A 14428-nucleotide genomic window follows, 5' to 3' on the forward strand; every position below is an offset into this window, starting at 1 on the left:
ACTTTAAACATTAAAACCCTTTCCAACGTGTCTTCAAAGACTTTTGACGCAGCTGCAGAGTATGTTTCCTGTGTCACGCTTACATAATAGTGCACATTTCTCCACACACAATACATTTCCAACCTATAAGGCACCAATCCTAAGCTTTGTGAGGGCTCTGCCTGTATAGAAAACATAAGGAGTGTACAGCGTCCTTAAGGCAGAGACGACGCCAAGGCTCGAAGAGATGAATGAGCTGCCAGTCAGGATGGAGAGAGCAGGAGCCCCGCTGATGCTGGAATTAACATGGCAGGTGTAGCTGCTCACTCAGCCCACATACAACAAACAGGTTTTCCCACTTAATTTTTATTTTCTCACTCATCCCGCTTTTTTTCTTTCTCCAACACAGACGTTGCCTCTGCTTCTCCATTTCTTTCTCTCCACCTTAATCTGCCTTTTCTACCTACGACGTGTGTGTGGCTTCCCTCCTGGCAGTCTGTGAGATAAGTGTCATCATGTGTATGAGAGCATCTGGTGTGTGTATCTGTGTGTGTGAAATATCTTGGTTACTGCATCACATTGTTAAACTTCTTCAATCAGGCATACACACACAGACAGAATAAAGAACTATTCAAATGTAAAATCAAAAGATTTGTGGTGGATTACAAATTTATTTCAGGTATCAATTATTTTCGAAAGGAAAATAACCCAAAATATTCGGACTATAAAACTTCTTGCAACAAAAAAGTTACCTTAGCTGAAACCATTACTCGAATGCCTAGCTCTGAAATAACCCTGAATTACCTTGGTCAGGAAACGTGTCACACCCAACACATTTAGTTAGTGGTTGGTACAGTATGTGAATACTTCACTTGGGAATAAACTCACTCTTTCCCTAAGAACTATAAATACATCTGGAAACTATATTGTGATCATGAACTTCTGACTCAGCCTGTATTTGACCCACTGAAAGTGCTCATATTGTGGTTTTTGGCTTTTCCCCTTTCCTTTATTGTGTTATATATCCTTTTGTGCACGTTATAGGTTTACAAAGTGAAAAAGCCCAAAGTCCACCCCAAAGGGACTTACCATCTCCAACAGTAAACACTGTTCACAAACTGCTCCAAACAGCTCTATTGTAGTCCAGCCTTTACTTCTGTGACGAACGTGCGTCACTTTGTAACATGTTATAATGCTCGCCTAGCGGCTAGCATAGCACTCCCTCATACTATGCAACTGACAAGCTAGCAGTACTTACTGCACATGTGCGACTCCCAACAAAGATGTGAGATGTCTCACTCTGTAGCTAAAACAGAGTGCTCAACACACAGGGTGAAAAGAGGAACTGCAGCAATGTGCAGTACAACAAATATATGTTTTTTTCCAAGGTCCAATATGTAATATTTTTACTGTAATAAATCCAAAAATGACCCCAATGCGTCATTAAATATTAAGGAAACATGCTAAGTTGAAATACTATCTTTTCTGACAACAATGCTAATGCCAGTATTTTCTTATTTTGAAATTTCCGTTCCGTGATGGAATTTCTGTATTGTGTTTTGGCCTGTGTGTTGTTATCAACTGCTCAGTTTGGCAGCCAGGCCGGGTTGCCAGAGATACATGTAAAAACTACAGCTGTAACGTTAGTACAGCCATGAAAGCAGCAAACAAACAAACGGGATAAATGGATTCTAAAAACAAAAAGATTCTACCCGCCCTAAAAAAAAAAAAAAACGGCATGTTGCGTGACCAGAGACGTAACAAACCCCTGGTAAATATTGGAGATGTATTTGAAAGATGGAGACAGTTTAGAGCCCAAAAGGACACAGAGTTGGCTTATTTCCTTAAAAAAGGACACTTAATTTTAACCTACTGGTCGTTGTGACAAAGGAGTACTCCATTTAAGGGAAATTTGTCCATGCTGTCTTACCCAGAGTTCCATGAGAAGATCAATATGAACTTTCTCCCCGTTTGTTTAAGACAGATAGCTAAGTGGGGTGTGTATCATAGCTCAGTGCAGATTGTCGGTTTTCATGATAGCTAGCTAAAGAACGAATAAAAACAACAAGCAGGAAATCTCTGTGCCTTCTTTGGCAACTCCAAAACGATAATATTTTTTAATTCAAAGTCAAAACTAAAAGCTGTCAAATCTGCGCAAATAACACAGGGCAAAAATTGGCTTCAAGTTCAAAGTGAACGCTGGTTTTAGTCAGTAGATAGCTCCAAATGTGGAAGCTAACTGCTTGTTGTTTTGTATTTCTACATACACCAACTTGTTAATGTGCCACTTTCAAGATGTTGAAAGGCACCTCTGATGGAGCTAGGCTAGCTACTGTAGTTCCCACTGCTTACTTTGTGCTAACTTTATCTAAGCTAAACACATTAACAAATGCACAGAAATCAGTTCGCTAGGAACAGCAAATGTCTGTTTATAAATGTTTTATAAAATTCTGAATAAAAGTTTCCCCATTTCATACTACAAACTAATTGTAGATACTATAAACAACTAATATTTATAGTATACGTTTTTTGCACTTAAAATACAATAAATCAGCATATTGATCTTTTTTATTCCGACAGGAAATGATGCCATTTTTGCAACATGACATGTCAATTCAACTGTGACTTTGAATGGCACTGACAATAAAACTAATAAAAGCTAATGTATTTTTTAAGATTTCTGTTGTTTCTTGTTTTGGTCTTTCTGTAGCTGTCTCACCACATTCGCAATTACTCTAATCTTTTCCAGCTGTGCGTAGCACCTACAGTATTTTCTCTGTGCAATGCATTGTGGGACAAAAGTTTCCTGCAGCAGCAAACTCAAACAGCAACTGTTTTTAGTATGAATACTGACTTTTGTAAGTATACTTAATTTATTCACTTTTTAATAATTGTGAACACAATACATACTCAAAACTTGCTTAGAATGTGAGTGTATTTTATAGAAATGGAACATGTTTCTAAATGCAGTCAAATTGGTGTAAATAAAGCAAGACAGCTATATGCTTTACCTTCACACTCAACCCATCCGACAGTGCAGAAGGTCCTTTTAGAACTAATTTGGAATGAGATCTGGTTACTGGGTCAGTTCAGTTTGCTTGTTCATTAGAAAAGAAGAGAGGGACTTACATGTATGTGGTGTCAGGCTCCAGGCAGCGAATGATCATGCTGATGGAGGAGGACAGGAGATTGGGGATGTCCCCTAACATCACACATGGCGACCTGGCCCCAGACAAGATGTCATCCACAAAGCTCAAAAGGGTTTCTGCGGAAGAGAGAAAAGATACATTCAGAGTCATAATTCACCCAAGGGTTTACCTCAAAAGCGATTTGAGATGAGACTTACTAAAATGTAATGATTAATAATTTAGGGTTGTTGAGGTTTTTGTCCTCAAAACAAGTTTTGATTTCCTGTCTGCTCTTTTCTTGATTTTCTCTTTTTACAGTAATGTTCCATTAAGAGTAACTTTGCTTTGCTTACTGTTACAAAAATCTCAATTTTAGTCAAAACTCTTGAGGCTACTTTTGGACAACTTCTTTACTACTGTTCAGCTCTTACACAATTAGATTGTTGAGCAAATGTAAACATGGTGCATTATTTAGTGTAATACATTTTTTCAAGGTACTTTGAGGTAATAAAGGCAGCTCTGCTGAATATCCCCCAAGCTTAATAAGGTATCCGCAGAACGGGGATATGCCTTTTACTGTAGGTCTAGATTAATGCAACTTGCTCACTGCTGCACTGTAAACAGACATCTTAACACAATGTCAAACAGATGCTTTGTTCTACCACAACACACACTTTAAGTACAGTATGTACTTGTAGGGCCTGTCCATGAAGAAAAGAAAAAAAGGTTAGCTTAGGAGAGTTCTAGTGCTGAGTTTTATTTCCGGGGCTCCAGGCTAACTTTTTTCACTAGGAGTACAGTGGCCACCAACTGAAAATTTTAGGGACACAACCAGAAAAGTTAGGGGCACACACCGTAAATCAACATGCTAACCAAATATTCACATTTCTACCAATTTCCACTGTATTACTAATAAATACTTTGATAACAGATGCAGAAATTACAATATGCTGTTCACCAAGGGCACAGAAACCACTGTTGTGCCTGCTCGTCTCCGAGGAAGTGTAACGTCAACAGCATCGCGACCGCTTTCGGCTCGCCATTAATCATATTAAACGCTGTCTGCGTGAAGTTATGAAAAACTGTAACCAGACTTGAAACCACTTTATTGGCATTTCCATGACTCACTGTGACTTCAACAAAACTGCAGAGCCGACGTAGTTTGCACCGTCTGCAGCTCTGCGTGTGTGCGAGTGTGTGTGTTTGTGTCAGAGCTCTGCTCTCTGTCAATTTTCAGAGAGGACAGATAAGCTTGTGCTTATGCTCTCTCAGGTACCGAAATTTCGACGTTTAACATGTAAAAAAAGGGGGGCAACTTCACTGGTCGCACATGTGCGACTGGATGTGAAATTCAGTTGCACACTCTCAAATTTTGGTTGCAAAGTGCGACCATTTGGTCGCAGTCTAGAGCCCTGATTTCTTAAGGAAAGAGAGTCGTCAACCATCTCACTATGGAAGGAGTCTCTGTTGATTTTTTGGAAAAAGTTAATCCGATCAACTTCACATTTGGCTTGTGTATTGCTGAGAAAGTGCATGTTGAGTGTGAGCTGGCGAGATTTTCAGGACATATTTACTAGTAGTGCATGATGTAGCCTAGCTACACACTGTATAGCATATTAAGATGAGACCATATTAACTGGTTTACCACCTTAGCGACATGCTGGGTACAGCTCACTCTCCGTCGCTCACTGTACATTCAACAACATATGAACAAAGAGAGCTTGCTACAACATTTAAAGCACCAGCGATGTAGCTTTCAGAACGAGCGCTTTTGTTCCTGGTCCCAAATAGCAAAATTAAGACGCAAATTAAGGCTTTTGTTCCTGGAAATAGCCTGGTTCCACATAGCTAGCTGTTAGAATATGACGTGTACTCCACAAGGTAACGTTACCCCCAGGTTTCTTCAAGTTAAATTTAAGACTTTTAAAATCCTTTTTAAAACAACCTAGGATGAAATAATGCCAACTTCACAGCCATAATGGAAAATCAGTGTGGATTTTAGGCCTATTACAGTAGTGCGTTCCATTTACCTCGGCACTCTGAAGCCAGAGCTGGTAATTACATCACACCCGAGTTGAATGCGTTACATTTACAAGTTGGATTTTCACTGTTTTCATTAGCTACCGCTAGCCCGGTTAGCCATTGTTAGCAATACCAGTTTATAACAACACATTACATTTTTTTGTGCATACAAATAGCGTAACAACATGTCCACAGATAGAAGTTGAACATGCCTGTGTGAACGACTTATTCAGTGAGACACAAATAAGACAGAAGTGCACATAACTGTATCCCAGCCGGCACATGACCAACCTTCAACGTTGAAATGTGGTTGAAATAATGTCAGTTGTTGTTTAAAAAAAAACACCATTAAATATAATCAAAAAACATTATTAATTTATGTGAATTGTATGTAAATTGTATACTACTTATATTTTGATCATTGACCAATTCAATGACCTGAATGAAAATGTAAAAATAGAAAAAAACAACGATAATAATAATAATGTTAACAACAAATCAATTTTTTTTTTCTGTAGCCATTAGTATTTTTTGACCTGTTAACTCGCAAGATTACACACAAGCAATGATTTCTGGGTATGTGAGTTTGTGAAGGTGCAGCTCTATAATTAGGTTGTGATTAAAGGTGCAGTAGGTAAGCCTTATAAAACTAACTTTCTGTCATATTTGCTGAAACTGACCCTATGTTCCAGTAGAACTACATGAAGCAGGTAAAAAAAATAAATAAAAATCTGGCTCCTCTGGCCCACTACAGCCTGTAGTGCGATTTGCAAAAATCCACCCCTCCCTGTTCAGACAGCCAGGTCTCATGGCAGTTCGTTATATAGTTACGTTATGCAATCTATTAAGTCGTGGACAGGACACGTAAGTGGCGTTTTTTTCGTGTGGCGATTACGAAATTGAAAGCAATGCATTTTAATGGGAAGCATATTTCGTGATCCCAGAACGCTGACGGTAGCGAGTAGTATTGATAAGGTAAAAGGCCGCGCAAAGAGGTTGGTTGGGGTGGTGGATGGGTCAGAAAACACAGGACTTTCACCCGGGAGACCGGGGATCGCGTCCCGCGTGTTGCAGTTCCTTTGTCGGCGTGTCCCGCGTGTGACCGTCCCGTTATTGTGGCGTTTTATTTCCCCGTTGTGGCGTTTCATTTCCCCATTGTTGTGTGCCCCTGCACCCGTTGTTGCGTCCCGCGAGTAGGCGGCCCTGTCCCGTTGTTGTGGCCGACGTGCAGCGCCTCATTTCCCCGTTGTTGCGTCCCCCAGAGCAGGTTCAAAAAGCGTGACCTGTACACGTTCAAAAGTCGTTGCATGTACACGAAAAAAAACGTCAAAATCGTAATTTGTACACAAATGAATAAACCAAAATAACGTAAATATATAACGACCTGGCGTGAGACCGGGTTGGTTCAGATGCACCAATCAAGGCCAGGTGGGGTGTCTAACTGCGTGTCAATCACTGCTCATGCACACGCATTCATTCTCCTTGTAGGGGGAGGGGCTTAGGAGACCGTTTTGGGTTTTAGCGGAAAGGGGGGAAGAACTGAGAAGTTATCGATGTTCAAATTTTTGGGCTAAAACGTGGGGTATACTCGCCGCAGCCGACCTGTTCGAGCGCCAGTGTGAAGTCATGGGAGCGCTATAACTGTTTATACTCACGCGTGGTGGTTGCGACACTAGTTGCAGTCTTCTCCTGAACAGAGGTAGCGCTAATGAGGAAAGGCTACCGACTTTGCTATTTCTATGGACTAGAAGAAGAAGAAAAAGGTAAACAACGGCAGAAGTGGCAGCAGCATTGACATCAATGCTTCGATTTGATTCGATGACCTACTTCGTTGGATCAAACCTTTCATTAACTCTGAGAGCCCTCTGGTCGCGCAATCAAAATCCTGGCACGCCAGCGAGATCTACGTCATTTTGACGTCACATTGATGCGCGCCACCTCGGCTACGGCGACTGTAAAACGGCCCTAAGTCCTGGACCCAAGTGTGAAGTTGTTTGGATGAGGGATCAAGCAGCAATACCGGAGTCCAAGCAATTGGCCTGTTCCGACCATGCATGTTTTCAACGGGCACTGCACTAGCCTAGTTAGTGAAAATGACACTAATGTTAATATGTGTGACAAAGAGATTTTATTGACAGAATGATCAGACACAGGCATGGTTAGATACATCTGACAAAAAAAACGTAGAGAAAAAATATAGCACTCTTGGCCATTAACTTTCAGTTAGCCTGCGTGTTTGGTGTTGCAGTGATACATACAGTCCATTCAGTCAACTTTACTGCTGCAGATAGATGTTTAAGGGCATCTAGACACTCTATGCTAAGGGAGAAAAGTGTTACTCATTTACTGTCCGCCCACTTTCCCCCAGAACATTCCAAACAACAGTCTTTAGCTAAAAAGTTTTCTCTCACCTCTAGGTCTAGCTCCCCCACATTTTAAATAACTTAATCTTGACGCCTAAAAAAAAAGTCTTGACGTCATCTCCAAGGTTATAAAAACAACACACACTATATATCACACGCAATAAATAGGTGTCAAAACCATAAACCTTGCGTAAAACAAATTTAAGAAAAAGTTTTTTTTTTCACTTTAAGCATGATCTACCTTTGACAAAAGGCTTGTAAAATAAATAAAATTCAATAAAATGTTTTGATTATATTTATAAACAATATCTGAAAAAGCTTTAACAGATAAAATCAAGGCAGAGATGTAGTGGTGCATGACGCAGGTACATGGTGCATGGGGGGGATTTACCATAAAGCCTACCTACCTAAAATAGCCAGATATAGGCTGCAGCCAGTCATGTTGCAATATTTCATTTAATCTATGGCACTGACCGTGCAAAGAGATCTTTGTTCCCTGACTTTTACCTTTAAGGCAGCGCCCCCTTCCTGGCATTAAACGAAAAAGAAACACTGATGTATTAAACTGCCAATTAGATTAAATTACTAGTAAACCCACCTACCAATACACCACTGAATCAGTAATAACACCTGACTTGAGACAGAGAGAGAAGCCACCCTCTGACCCCCACCTCCTGCGTTTCCATCAGCTCCTCTTCAGGGCTTCTTTCTTCCTTCCCAGGCTGGCAGAGACACACGCAGCTAGCTATGTTTTCCCAGCTGGCCATGCGTACGTCAAAAGGGCATTTGGCCACCGAGGTGTGTGTTTCACTGTAAGGGGAAAAACCCTCTGCTTTGAAAAGCCAAGTCTGCTTGTGTGCAAAGGTGTGTGAAGTGATGGGTGCTCTGAGGTGGTCATCTGTGACCCTCCGATACACAAGCAGTGCCTGTCTGTGTGTATTTATACAATATGTGTGTGAAGTGATGGACGCCCCGAGGTGGTCACCTGTGCCTTGCCTCCACAAGAGCTTTCCCTCACTGTGTGCCTGCGTGGGTGTGTAAATATGTGTATGTGTGAGTGATGGGTGCTCTGAGGTGGTCACCTATGTCTTCCCTGTCGACCCTGGCCTGTGTCACCAGCTGGTAAACAGCAGGCCAAGTGCCATGGAGTCATGGAGAGAGAGCCTGAAGAAGAAAAAAGGTGTGCAGCAGCTGTCAGAGAGATGGTGTTTACCCAGTGCAGAGACTGACACTCGAGTGAAAGATATAAACAGTGCTGGTGATGTAAATGAAAAGTGACATTGTAAGGCTTTGCACCACTTAACATATTAATTGCAAAGCCGGTTTGAATGTCTGTCTAGCGTGTAAGGAGGTGTATAAAAAGGAAATAGTGTTTGTAACCTCGCGGGAGAACACCCTTTGGAAATATGTTGGGTAATTCTCTCAATATCTGAGCAAGTTGAGCTCTGAATGGGAAATTGCAACTAACATCAATCCTCATATACAGTTATGGCCTGTCTAAGCAACACAAGCTGTTCACTTTGGATTTGTGACCATAGTAACTACTGTATTTCACACCGTGTTTACCACAAAGGTCTCACACCGCAGACCTTTATGAGGCTAACTAAAACATACTTAAAGCTCTAATAAAAACTAGGTGTAACTTAGAATGGATTATTTTGTGGCTGGAAAAATAGGAGAAACCAGCATGGAGCTTTATATTATTATTTTCCCTTTCAGCTACAGTAGAGAGCAAGAAAAAAACAAGACAGAAAGAGGTTAAACCATTTCCTGTGTTTGCTTTTCTGTCACATGTCACTGTGCCGATTTTCTCATGAACACTGCAGCAGAACAATGTAGTGCTTTTTGAACAGGGATTTACCTGGGCTGGCTGTACTGTATTTGTCTATATATTGGACTCAATAAATCTTCCAACTGTGACAACAAAGCTGGTTGTTTGTCATTACCTTTTGAAATTGCCCATAGAGCATGAGTGTTTTTCTGATCTGGTTGCCCCTGTGGTTAGGATGATATTGTCTGTGAGTGGCTTCCAAAACACATATGGCTGCAACAAAAATAATGAGCGTGTTCTGGTCCAGCACTTAAAGGATAAGTTGGGGTTTCTAAAAGTCTATATACTCACATGCCATATGTGTGAAATCATTCCTCCCCTCTATACAGACTCCATGCTGACTCAAGTAAGCAGGCTACCTCTCGCCTCTCATGAGCCCTAAAGCTTGAGGGCATGCTAAGCATTAAGCACGCAGTTTACATTACATTATTTTCTCCTACGTCAGCACAACACTGTAGTTCATTTCCTGGATGATGTGTCTCCATGCATGCATGTTTTTCAAATCCCCGTAGGTAATAAAAGTTATGTCATGTTGAATGGGAACGCTGTTAACAGAGACGATCTGCATTTCCCTAATTTGTTAATTTATGCATAAATTTAGACAACTTCAGTCAGGATTATCTTCCCAAGCAGTTTCATTCCTCTTTGTTTTTTTAAGTGCCTATTTATGCTTTATAATAGTTTTTTTCTTTTCTTTTTCTTGGCGAGGTTATTCTTGAGAAAAAAAAAAAAGAGAGACTTTTACCTGGTTAAATAAAAGGATATATATATATTTAGGCATGAAAAAATAAAAGATAGCATGGTTTCAGTTTTTAACTGAAGAAATGTGTATTTCACAAACCAATGAATAAAATGAAAAAAAACACGATACGATATTTGTTTTGAATGCTGTTAAATTCATATATTAACATATTCTAATACTGTTCAATGCAATGCAAAAATCCTTGAACTTCACATCTAACTCCTTAACAGTACCTGTACTGTCTAACATCCAAGTCACAAACGGAGTAACATTAAATTGCAAAGTCACACAGACACATAACATCTGAGAAAAAATAAAATAAAAATCAGAACCTATTCTTTAAGAGGAAAATTTTAGTTTAATAATACTTTGGTCCTATTTTCATAGTTTGAGCTATCCTTTTGATTGGTAATAATAACATTGTGCTAACAAAGTTAATTGCTGAACAAGGCAACATCGCTTAAGACAAGTCTGATGGGACAAGAAACACGAGCAGTCAGACTATTAGACAGGTTGTAGATAAACCCAGATTAGTTAAATTTATTTGGAAGACAAAACAAATTAAAGATTAAATTACAACCCAACCCAATCTGTTGTTAACATCCATCACAGTTTACAGACTGGCCTCCAGGTTCAACTTGGACCTACATTACTTAGCATTAGCTGGACCGCTCATATTTCTTGTTCTTTCGGAGTTCACTGTAGCACTGTTGGTGTGTTCCCAGATCTCAGAGATTTGCTACAAAGTTAACAAACATGACGGCCAAAGCTAAACACATAAGACTCCAGGTTGAGATACACAGGAATTCTCCTTCCGTCCAAAGAAATCTGTTACATTGCTTTCTTGAACATTTTTAACGTTTGGCCTCACCTCAATCACTGATGTCAAGGCACGTATTTTGCCTTTGCAGTATAAAATGGACTGTGATTAAAGGGTTGTTAGCCAAGTACAATTGGGTGATCCATTTTCACATACACACACCCCTGTCTGCTCTGACTCCCAAACTGCCTTGCTCACATGTTGTAATGTGCAGGAGGAGGAGAAGGAGAAGGAGGAGGAGGAGGAGGAGGAGGAGGAGGAGGAGGAGGAGAAGGGAGACTGGCTGTAAAACAATTGTTCATGAACCCTTTAACAAGCCCTTGCTCAAACACAAAGTCCTAAGCTCATTAAAACACAGCGTTGGTGCAGATATGGGTGTCTGAAAATATGAAAACACCTTAAAGCCTTTGGATCACTTTTAGACTGTGGTGAACTAAACCTGCATAACATTATTACTCCGTGGGTTCAAGAGCTGCCATCCATTCTTTATCTGTCCAATCGTTCATGTCAATCCCATCTGTCCTGCCAGTCTCCTCTGTAAACCACCTGAAGCAGCAGAACTGTGGTAGCCAGCCCAGTGAAAACAGTTTGAGGAACCCCACCGTGCACTGTCATGACGATAGGAATTCTTTATTTAAGTGGCCTGCTGGCCAGAAGAACAGAAAGTGCACCTAACTTGACACTAACAAATACCTCAGTTAAAGGAAACGGGTAACACTGCGAACACTGTGTGCTGCCATGGCATTTATGGACATGACTCAACACCAGGGGAAAATACAAAGAAACAAAATGTTTCTCTTGTGCGTTGATTGCTGACAGACAGCTAGCTTAAAAAATAAAAAAATTGATTCTGGAAGCAAATCAGAGCAATACTTCAACATTGATGGCTGCAGACTTGGCCAGCTAGTGAGAGGTACTACAGTATGAACTTGAATATTCCTAACAAAACAGTGTGTGAACCTTGCACAGATTATTTCACTTATAGGCTTAATTCCTGAGCCATTTTATCACCATGAATCTCTGCCCAGGTTGCAAACTTGTCCCCTGCAGGGTTATTATGATTGTACATCCTCTGCACATATGCATAAGGCCCCTTAAAAATGCTACAACTTTACAGGAGCAAGGAGTTCCTAGATTTACTGTGAGCCGCAGGACAAAAAAGAAAGCAATTTTTCAAAGCATGGGTTCCGACGCAATTATTATCTATCAAGATTCTTATAGTCATAATGTTTAATGAGATAAAACAATGACATGAAGGAGAATATATATCTTTTGTATAGTGAAGAGATTACAGGTGGTGGCAAAACAGCAAATGAATGACACTTTGAATCAAAAGAGGAAATTGAAGGTCTGATATTTATCCCATCTTGGAAGTGACGGTTGGCAAGACAAAATAGCACATTTTGAGTAACTTAGATCTTTCAAAACATATTGAAATGTATTTTCTCTTACTTGGTGTTAACAGGCTGTGCTTCCCATCTGAGGAACATGATCATGCGTTTCATTTCTACTGCACAGCCAGGCCGGCTCATCCGGATGACATTTATAGACTGTTTAAGGTTCAGTTGGGAAGTGTAAATCTGTCTTTTTATTGAAATCAGTAAATCTGCTGTAATGATCATTTACAAAATGAACATCATGCTGCTGCTGAAGATGATTTAAAGCTAGTGATTGAGACTTGAAACTCATTATTAAAATGTTAACTGAGGTAGCAAATCAAGTGAGAAGTAGGGTAATTTCTTCATAGACTTCTATACAATCAGACTTCTTTGTGTAACCAGTGAAGTCACCTTTTGCTGGCCATTAGAAAAAAATGCAGGTTTAAGGCACTTCCGCATTGTCTTCATTCCGCTTGGCATGAACAGCACATTGGAAAAGTTATCCCTCACGACTTTCTTCCAGAAAGGGTATGTTTTAACCCAAACCATGATCTTTTCCTAAACCTAACCAAGTAGTTTTGTTGCCTAACCTAAACCTAACCAGGTTTTCTGGCAGAAAGGCTAACTTTTTCCATGTGCGCATGTACACTACTTTCTGCAAACAATCACAATGCAACACGCTGCATTTTATTGATAGAAAAATGACAGATCCGTGACACAACACCTGGCAGTGATGACGCAAAATGGGGACCGAAAATGTCGGAAATCTCAATTTACTGCTCACTATTGACTAAACTATTGAGAATCCGAGGAGTGACCCTCAGGCACGGCATGTGGCTTCAGTTGGACTTTTAAGTTATCTGCTTCATTCTGTAATTCTGTTTCCATCACACTTTATCAAGTTGTACTTCATTGATACACAAACGTTTCTCGCAAGTGTAAAAGCTTTTTTTGGGATTGAAAATGTGCATAAAAACAGCCAGATGGAAACACACTCTCTGTGTGTTACACGGAGCATAACATTCCAAATATGACCAAAGGTAACACCAAATGAATTGTCTCTTTAAAGATAATAGATTTAAATCAGGTTAAGTAAAACAGAGTCCCACTTGCAATGGAAAATCATGTTCTACGCAGAGCAATAAGATGCCACACACCGTGGAGACACAGTTCACTTGTCATTCAGCTGGAGTTGTTTACCCTCAGCATTCTTAAAGTATGATTTGTTGGAAAAATCAAGGATTGCCAGGAGACTGATATGAGTTATGGGATGTCTCACCTTTTGAAGTCCTGCCTGATGTCATCAGTTCAGTTGTGCAGGCCTGAACCCTTATCAGACATCAGATAGTCTTTCCTGTCTGTGCGTTATATACAGAGCTGGAGTTGAGACGTTTCGCTTAAAGACTAAAGGCAGGCCCATAGCTAGCAGGCAGGCTAGCCTTTATCTAAAATTCAAAAATACTTAAACAAATGAACAAATGACAAATGAACGTGATGTATCTTCTTGGTTTATTCCACTCAGAAAGAGAATGAGATTTTAGGGGGAAGTAACATATCTGAGCTATTTTTTGACAAACATCTACCCATTATCTGAGACTTTAGGTCACTGTGCACAGGTTTCAGTTTTGCTTTCTGTACTGACACGATGGTACTGAACCTGGCAACCTCATTGTGACAACAAATCTTCAGGGTGTTACGCACAGTTACTACATTCTGCAGAGGTTAAACAAATTAGATGTTGGTAGGTATTTTTTTACTTTTTAACTTTAACTCAACTGCTTCCAGTCAGGGTCCCGCACCAGATCAGGAATCCTGCAAAAAAGTAGTGTAACGGTTAAGAAATATTTTTATATAAATTCACAGGTATATGGGCACGTTTAAAAATGAACTAAATGCGGGCTGGCAGCGAGTGAGAACAAAAATATGTTTTTTTAGTGCATTGTTTATACATACAATATATACAAACTGGCACAGGGATTGATTGACATCAGTTACACTGGATTTTACTTTGATACAATTACAGGTAACGGGTTGGTTCTGGTACTGAACTTTGCGGTTGCGGGCAAGTTTGCAAAACTGGATCCGTGCTGGACTCTGTCTTCAGTCTTAAAGCTAAGCTACACTAAGCACATCTCGACTCCAGCTCTGTAGTTAACACACAGAA

The 14428-nt window shown here is 40.1% G+C and overlaps 1 protein-coding gene across 4 annotated transcripts in view; it reads right to left on the reverse strand.

Annotated features, from left to right (window-relative positions):
- astn1 (astrotactin 1) overlaps positions 1-14428 on the reverse strand; it is a 435006-nt gene that overhangs the window by 25592 nt on the left and 394986 nt on the right. For 3 of the 4 annotated variants that reach the window (XM_028593761.1, XM_028593760.1, XM_028593759.1), the window contains one exon: positions 3109-3244. In XM_028593761.1, the coding sequence (XP_028449562.1) occupies positions 3109-3244 (136 nt within the window). Of the gene's footprint in view, positions 1-3108; positions 3245-13756; positions 14077-14428 lie in introns of those variants that run through there. The other variant, XM_028593762.1, reaches the window with a different exon arrangement.

Source organism: Perca flavescens, chromosome 12, assembly GCF_004354835.1.
Source record: "Perca flavescens isolate YP-PL-M2 chromosome 12, PFLA_1.0, whole genome shotgun sequence".
Lineage (NCBI taxonomy): Eukaryota > Metazoa > Chordata > Actinopteri > Perciformes > Percidae > Perca > Perca flavescens.